This window comes from Phoca vitulina, unplaced genomic scaffold (genome assembly GCF_004348235.1).
Source record: "Phoca vitulina isolate PV1807 unplaced genomic scaffold, GSC_HSeal_1.0 scaffold28, whole genome shotgun sequence".
Lineage (NCBI taxonomy): Eukaryota > Metazoa > Chordata > Mammalia > Carnivora > Phocidae > Phoca > Phoca vitulina.
Window position 1 is genome coordinate 14,969,947 of NW_022589731.1, and position 9,055 is coordinate 14,979,001.

The 9,055-nt window shown below is 41.0% G+C and overlaps 1 protein-coding gene across 3 annotated transcripts in view; it reads right to left on the minus strand.

Moving 5' to 3' along the window:
* The window catches only part of FAM204A (family with sequence similarity 204 member A), a 32,102-nt gene extending 23,446 nt beyond the window's left edge, over positions 1 to 8,656 (minus strand). The window contains exons 1-5 of one of the 3 annotated variants that reach the window (XM_032423272.1): positions 8,560 to 8,655; positions 3,375 to 3,616; positions 2,760 to 2,847; positions 2,592 to 2,622; positions 2,336 to 2,435 (exon numbers count right to left, since the gene is read on the minus strand). In XM_032423272.1, coding sequence (XP_032279163.1) covers positions 2,336 to 2,435; positions 2,592 to 2,622; positions 2,760 to 2,847; positions 3,375 to 3,616; positions 8,560 to 8,632 — 534 coding nt within the window. In that variant the 5' untranslated portion in view covers positions 8,633 to 8,655. The other 2 variants (XM_032423273.1, XM_032423274.1) reach the window with 2 other exon arrangements.
* Between the last annotated feature and the right edge of the window lie 399 nt (positions 8,657 to 9,055).

Here is a 9,055-nt window from a genome sequence, read left to right on the forward strand (position 1 = left end):
TCAAATTTTAGACAATGAATAAGAATTAGCCATATCTGGCCAGTATCAAGAAGGTACAATTTCATATACGTAGGGTAAAAATAAAATTCTAATTCAGAGATTGTAAAAAATCGTTCAAATTTTTTTACTTTTTGGAATGGTTAACAACTTCACCAAGAAACAGTTTAGACATTCTGAAGTCAACAGTTCTGAGAAAACATAACAAATACTATAAATAATGGAAGATCAAAGACCACCTAATTCATGAGTAAAACTTAAAAAAAATTTCCTATAAGAACCGATATTTAGCCATTCCTTCCCTCAAAACAATGTAACCAGCAGTGGGGACTCTACAGCAGGTTGGCCAGAGACCAGCCCACTCCCCTTCATGCGTTAGAACAGGCTTTTGCAGTCCAGAGCACCCTTCTCACAAGATCCCTCCTGCCAGCCCACCAGAATCACAGGGGTCAAGAGCACAGCAACTGCATTTTAAAGTGCTGACCGGCCCTTGTGCAGTGAAGCTAGAGAACAGAGCGTGGTGTCATAAAGCCTGGGTTTTAGTTTCAACTCTACCAGGGATCTTTTTTTGTAAGAATGTAAGCATTTCCGCACCTGTTGAACATTTGTAAAACAGAGATTGCTCAGTAGCAGCAATTAGCATGGCAGAAAGTGATCCTGGTTGGGGCACCTGGGTGGCTCAGTCGGTTAAGGGTCCAACTCTTGATTTTGGCTCAGGTCATGATCTCAGGGTCCTGGGATCGAGCCCCATATCAGGCTCCTCACTCAGTGGGGAATCTGCTTGAGATTCTCTCTCTCCCTCTGCCCCTCCCCCCAGGCACATACGTGCTCTCTCTCAAATAAATAAATGTTTAAAAAAAAAAAGAAAAGAAAAGAAAGTGGTGCTGGTTCCAATTCCCCAGTGCTCTAAGAACTAAATGACAACAATTCTTAGCAAAACTGGAATCAAAAGGTTCACATGCAAAATTCTACTCTGTCAGTTCCTTAATGCACATGCCCTCGAAGACACAATAACACCCAATGATGGGTTTAATATCTGAGGTTTGTTTCACAAGAAATATTGATTAATCAGAATGGTCTCTATGTACACACAGCAGTCTATAGAAATGATCCCTGAAGGAGGAATCTGTCTACACAGGCAGGATACAATATACCTGGGCTTCAACCAGGCAGGTTCCTGAGCCTCTAGCCCTACCACTCAGTGCTTAATTTTCATGCTCCTGGAGTCTACACTCCGTGATGTTAATATGTAAGTTACTCATTCATTCAAGACTCTACTAAATATTCACATCATCTATAGACTGATGACATCTCCAGCTCAGATTCTCCTCTGGGTTCCTGCCTCATTTTACCAACCATCTCTCTACTCCTGCCCACTGATATCACGCATGCCCCAAATGAACTTTGGACAGGCCCACTCTAAATCTTCTCCCCCACCACCCCCCCAGCCTTCCCATCTTTGTACCTAGCATCACTATTCACACCACTGCTGAAGGTAAAACCTGGAATGGTTCTCTTCCCCTCCTCATTCCCCAAATCCTCTCCATCACTTCACAAAGCATCAGAGGCAAATACTGTCCATTCTCCTCCTACAATAGACCCCAAATCCATCCACTTTTCTCCATCTTCAGCAGCATCATTCTTGTTCAAGTCACCACCTCTTGCACCTAGAAGAGTCTCTTAACTGTTCTCTTCTTGTCTACTTTTGCTGCTGTTTTTTCGCCCATTCTCCACACAAGAGCAATCTTTATAAACATAACTTCGATCATATCATTCCCTTAACTTAAAACCCTTGAATGACTCTCAATTACATTGTAACTAAAACCCAATTCCTTATTCTGCCACTTCAGGTCCTTCATAGCTTGGTCCCTGGCTGCCTGCCTCTCTGATCCTATCCTGGCCCACTCTCCTCCTTGTTGACTCCATTCCAGCCAGGCTGACATTCTTACAGTTACTCAAATGTCCCACGATAACTCATTTTCCCCAGGACCTTTACCCAGGTTAGTACCTCTACACGAGCATTCTGTATATAGATGGTTCCTTCCCATCCTTCAGGTCTCACTGAAGTGGCATCTTCCAAGAAAGACCCTCCCTGACCACCTAAACTAAAGTGAGGCCTCCATTTTAATTTCTTCACAACATCCTGTTCATTTCCTTAATGCCATTTTTTTAATGATTTGTAACTATATATTTACTTGTTTACCTAGCATCTTGTTTCACATACAGTAGACATTTCAACTTTTTCACTGAATTAATTAATGAGGAGAATACCTTAGGTAAGGCTAATTACAAACATTTTCTACTGGCTAATATAAGATGCGATAAAAAAAGATCTTACCTTGTCAATTTTTTTCTTTTTAACAGGGGGGTCAAACCTATCATTGATTCCAAAATACTGAGTAAGCTCCTTCCACTGGGTTTCACTTGAGGTCTGTTCACTGCAAGACAGACGATAACTTATTTTTAGTGTTTTTAATTGGTTATTACAATTACAAATCACAAAAACTAGTTCTTATGTTTCAGAGATAAGTAGTTCAACTATTGGTACAAGTTTTACAATATTGTCTAGAACAAATATTTTAAATTCCACCTACCTATGAGAATCTTCTTCATTCTTCAATTTACCTGAAAAGAATTCACAAAGTGTCAATACCTGAGTATTCATTTGTTATTTCAAAATTAATGCTTATTAAAAACTGTTGAGCTCAATTAGTCACAATTTAACATCAGCACTATTGACAACTTGAATTAAAACAAAACACCTTTCCTGGAGCGTTTTCTTTTTTTCCCTCTGAATCCTGAAGTTGAGGTTTTCTGTTCAGAATGTTTTTTATGCAATTCTTGAAATTTCTATATAAAAGTAAAAAAAAAAAAGAGAGAGAGAGAGAAAGTAGTAAATATATTTTGAAGCAAAGCATACATTCAAAAAATAACATGTTAAGTAATAAAAATATATTCTAGCATTTATAAAAATACAAATTTAACAAAAGTAGTTCAGTTCTTCTTGAGATACTCTATTTTCTAAGACTCTTTCACGACCTGAGTTTTTACCTTCATTTATTTCGACATAAGTCAATCTGATTATCTGAGAGTAAAATTCAGTGACTCATACAGACGACAAAGAGATCAAATTAATGTATTATGTTAAGCAAAGTAGCTAATCCTATCAAATGTTTCTCTTCCTCTTTTTATAAAAAACAACACAAAGATGAAAGCAAGCATCTGAGTGCCCAATGGGCTGACCACAGACCCAGAGGATTCTGAGTCAATCTTCCCTATCACCTCCCAAGAACAGGCATTCTGACCATGGCAGACACAGGAGCATGCACAAACACACACGCACAGGCTTTAATAAGGACACATCAGAGAAAACCTACATGCCACATAGTTAAGGGAATTCCAGAGGGGCATTCTTCATATGCATTTACATTTGCCTCTACTCCAGGCTTTGGTCCATCAGTTGGGAAATCTGAGACCTCTGTTTCTGTAATGGCCCCATCTTCTTTATCTTCCTGTAAGTTAAATCCAGAGTTCTCTAATGGGGCTTCATCTTCAGAATTCAACTCAATATCGCTTTCATTTAGGCCAGGAGGTAGCAGCCCACTCCACATCTTTTCTTCTAAAGGGAAAAAAAGATGAATTTAGACACATAAAGTGGACATGGAAAGAAATTTAAAACCCCAAGAGTCTAGTAATTATCCCAATGGTTTGGGAACAGTCCATCTAGACTTTTTTCTTTTAATCTAAAATGGGATGTACCTTCCATATTAAAAGAATTAAAATCTTTGCTTATATAAAATTTTTCAAAAAGTACAAAGTAGTTTAAGCAAGTCTGTTATAAGACATACCTACAGATGAATGACTTAAAGAAAAATAGGACCTGGATTCTCTAATATACAGATAATTTTGTCTAAAAAAAAAATAAATTCAGTAAAAGCATTCATTGCTCAAGAATGTTAAGAGCCTAACAATATATATTTCACACAATTTAAGATTTATAATATTGTATTTCAAGCTATCACAATTAAAAAAGAGAGTCAGATGTTTCACTGGTATTGAATTGAACTTTCAGGGGACTTATTGTCCAAGGAGTAGGAAAACAATTATTCAAAGGAAAATTTTTAGGCTGTGCAAGTAGTTTGAGGAAAGCGTGGCAGTAAAAAGAATGTCCTAGTTTTAAATTTTACACCGTTTGCTAAAATAATAAGAAATGGAGTATTAAATGTTAATCCTAACAATTGAACAAAAACATACAGCTTTTTTGAATAACAATATTGTGTTTAGGAAACTAAGGTTAAAGTTCAGAATAATATCTATCATTAGCTATATGGCCCCTTGGTAGAAAGAATATTAACTACTGTTAAGTTTATCAAAAATTATTTTTAAAAACTGGAGTTATAATCATTTGCTAAAATTATGATAATTGAGTACATTTTCACTATTAATCACATGGCATACATATTGAGTCAAAACCACTTCATTCAAAAGATGCCTAAAAAGGGGCGCCTGGGTGGCTCAGTCGGTTAAGCAGCTGCCTTCGGTTCAAGTCATGATCCCAGGGTCCTGGGATCAAGCCCCGCATCGGGCTCCCTGCTCAGCGGTAAGCCTGCTTCTCCCTCTCCCACTCTCCCTGCTTGTGTTCCCTCTCTCTCTGTCTCTCTCTGTCAAATAAATAAATAAGATCTGTAAAACAAAAAGATGCCTAAAAAAGAGAAGTTGATTGTACTGCTTCAACCCTGAAGGAATAAAATGCAAGGATCGAAACTGTTTTTCCCGAGTTTTCCGGCCCCTATTGTGATTAACCTAATGAGAAAACTACCACCATTGTCTCTGAGACAAAGATGCCACGGGATTTTGCATTAATCTGAATAACGGATTCCAGATAACCTTTAGGAACCTCCTCCCAGGTCCAAAGAATCAGATCTGATTTTTGGCACTTTGGGTCCAGCTTCCACAGTTGTTAGCCCTCAGAAACAACCTCACCAAAATACTCTTTTGGCTTGTTAAGAAGAAGGGCTCTGACATCTCACTGCTCCACTTGTAATCCTGACCCCACCATATACTAGCAGTGGGAGGAAATCATTTTTACCACCTCTGACCCTCAGCTTTTTCTGCTGTAATACAAGGATAGTCATATTGTGTACAGGGTTATTCTGAGAATTAAATGAGATAAGCTATGAAAACACTCACCACAATGTTTAGGAGGTTCTAGGGGCTTGATCGATGCTGAGCTCTTTTTGCTATTAGTATTTCTATGGCCACATATTATGTTTTTATAATTTCTATTATGGGTAGCAGCATTCACAGGGTAGTTTTGAAGTTTCTAAGGTTGAGGTGCATTCACTTAGCAATTGATGCAACTCATTTACCTCCCTGATTTCCACAGTCTAACATTAAGTTTCTGGTGTCTGGTTTTCTGAATGGAGGAATAAAACCAAAGGCAGGAAGATAATGGAGCCTAAGTGTCAAGGCTCCTCTTGCACAGGTCTTTCCAAAGCATTATACCTAATTTTCTATTTAGAATTTGCATTCCTTTTCTTAAAGAGGAGACCCAAAATTATATAAGCTCCAAGCCCCATAAAACCTGGATCCACCCCTAAACCTGGTCTGAGGATTTTAACAGTTGGAATGGGTAACCTTTAGATACTTTGTTAGCACAAAAGACACCATGTGAAATATGCCAATACTGAAAAACAGATGTTATGCCATCAGTAAAAATATTTTTACTGTTCTGAGGAGTAGATGGAGGGGGAATGATAATAAGCTCCAACATGACTTTGCCACTGACACATTATATACCTTTAGGCTCGTTATCTATTTCAGAACTTAAGGACAGTAACAAATTTCAGATTCAGCATTCTTAGCAAAACTGGGGTTCTATGTTTGAAACCACTGTTTCTTTTCCCTGTCCATAGCATCTTGTGCAAGGCCACTGTGTGCCAGGCACTCTTTAAGACATGAGGACAGGCAAAAATATCTAACCTCATGGAGCCGACACTCTACACTCATGGCAAGCGTCTGTCCATCAGCAGCCAAGTACCACTCGGCCCAGACTTCAGTTGTGGCTGCTAATGAAAGGCATGTGCCTCTCTGACAAGCACAGTTCTCCCACGGGAGCACACTGCTTCAGCATCCCTACAGGGTGTGTCTCTGCTTCGGGCACCCAAACGTGCTTCACTCTGGGGAGCACTCTCGGGTGCCCTGAAGTTGCCTTTCCCCATCAGCTCTCAAGCATTTTTTGATCACATTTTGGACCTGTCTTCAGTATGACATTGGCTGGTACGATAATTTCTTGTGCGTGCCCACAGAAAAAAGAAGAACTAAAATAAATTTCAGAAATTGGATTCTACAACCAAATCCATAAAATAAGGCAAAACTCAAATAACACGTTTCTGAACTCAGTTCCTGAACATCTTTAAAGTGGTGTGCCATTCTCCTGTGACTGCAAAAATACATAATATATACAAGGGCAACTCCATGGCCACTGATAAACACAGATAACTCACCGAGAAGACTGCAAAGTGGAGCTGCCCACGTGAGCAGCAGCTCAACTGTAAACCAGCCAATATGGAGTGGCTGCTCTGTGACTTGCTCTGGGCTCATGTTTGAAAACACTGTCTTTGAACTCATAGTATATACATGTCACTCATACATTTCCAATTGTACTATGGTACCAACTGGTACTAGGTTAGGCCTGGTGCTTACTCCTGTTTTGGCTGCTCTTAAAGATGATTCTCTAATTCTTTGAAATGTCTCTCACCCCATACCTTTATTCTAAAGCAAATCATTCCAAATTACCCTTTAAATGTGGAAATTATTCAGCCATTCTCAAAAGATGTGATATACCAGTCAGATGCAATACTGATTAAACCCTGATACCCCAGTGGATAAGGCTTCTCTCCTCAACCCTGCCACCACGGCCAAGATTTCCAGTTTTCAGTAAGACTGCATGTAAAACAAAACACCTGAAAGGTGCTCTAGAGAAAGCAAAGGAGACCCCACTTACAGGGAAGAAACAGAAACAGAAAGAAAAACAAAGCAACTCGATGTGTATGGCATATAAACAATGTCACATACAAACAATGTGACAGAAATTCTTTTACCATTAATCCCTACAACAACCCTTCCACTAGAAATTACTATCTAAACCCCTTTTACAGGTGAGGTAACTGACTTGCCTAAGGCATTGTGATATGCTTATTTTACAAAAGCAGAACTCTAGGGCTTCAACTTAGAAACTTTTAGAGGATGCAATTTAAGTAGTAATATATTCGTGGAGACAAAGATTTGAGAGTGGGTCTAAAGAATGACTCTAGCCTGTAATTTTGTTAAAATTTGCTTAAGAAAAAAATCCGTCTTACTCTTTCAAAGCAGAAACTTATGTAAGATGCTATACTAAAATGTGTACATAAAAATCACATTCAGAGGTTTGGGTAATAATGTCACATTTTCTGGAAGATCAGGCGACTGCTTATAACCAAAACCCAATCTGAGCAGTTTAATGGGTAAATGTCTCCCGTCTCTAATATTCCAGAATTTCAATTCTATTTTCACCATACAAAGCTGTCTTATTTCCCATATTTTGTATTCAATTAGAATAATCACAGAAACCTGAATTTTGTCCGATCTGAATTTAATCTTAACTTGTGTAATAATCATAAACCACCACCCACCATCATGTTAAATAATTTACACAATAATCCGTTTCCATGACTCGGAATCACTTTACTAAAATGCTTTTAAGCATGTCTCATGAACGTTAATGTAAAGGTCCCAATCATGAAGTATGTTGTCTTTTCTCAAAAAGATAAAGTACAACTGAATCAGAGGCCTGACTTCGAATTTAAGTTCCCTGTCTGATTACCCAAACCATTTATTTGGCAGGATGTTGTACGTATGCATATGTTCCAATAAAAGACGGTATTTGTTTCGTCAAGGCCTGGAAAACACGTCCCAAGACCCTGCATGGAAAGATTTCCAGTTAACCAATAACATTTCGAGGCTCATTTTAAGTCGGATGCCGCTGTGAGAATACTTACAAGGTTCAAGACTGCAAAAGGGTGGCTCTAGAAAGGTACACCTCTTCCTGCTGGGCTGCAGGGCCCGGAACTCGGCAGGCTCGCCGGGGCAGTGCCACACTCCGATCCCCAAACGGGAAGAATCCCGTCCCGGGCACAGAACTAAGCGCCGCAGATTCGGGTGCAGGACGTCTAGCCCGCGGACACTCCCATTAACTGCAGCTCTTCCCCGGGCTACAGCAGTTGTAAACAGGAGCCTGTTTCCCCGATAGAAAGCCTCTTCACCCTCTCACTTTGGCCGGGGTGGGACGGAGAACCCCTCTCCCACCAACAGGCTCGGGAAGGCGCTACGTCCCTTCCAAGCAAAGCGGAGGCCAGCCCCACCAACGCTCCCGTCGGCCCGGCCGGGGGCTTTGCTGGCGCGGCCGTGAGGTTGTGAGGCCGCCCACACCTGCTCGCTGGCTCCCCGCACCCGGCCCTCCCGGACCCGTCAAATCGGAGCTCGGGGCGGCCGGGAAGCAGCCCCGCAATCCGCGGTACTCACCCGTCAGAAGCCGGCCGCCCGGCAGCCATCTTAAGACCCCGCCAACACCGCGCCTTCCCATTGGCTCCGGCATCTCAGCCAATGGACTGGAGCCGTTCTGGCCTCGGGTCGTCATGGCAACCGGCCCGGCTTAGCTCGTTTTCAGATCTGTTTACAGCGCCGGATTCGTTTCTTTCTGCTTCTTTTCTCTCACCGTTTCTCCCTTTCTTCTGGACGTTTTTAAAGGCTTTGTTCTTTTCCCCATTCCCTGCTGCTCGCTGGTTTTGGGAATGAGGAAACTGCTGGCTTAGACCTTGAACTGAGTTCGTTCCTCCTAGGAGGGAGGTTCGCGGTAGATGCTCTCTAGGCTCTTAAGGGAACATTTCCATTCATTCAACCTTTTCCCCCTCGCTCCCTCTTTCCTCCCTTCCTCCTTCCTTTCTTTTTTCCTTCTGTATTGAGCAGGCACCCTGCCAGCCTCTGCTTAGCGGAAAACAGCCCCAACTCCTGCTCTCCT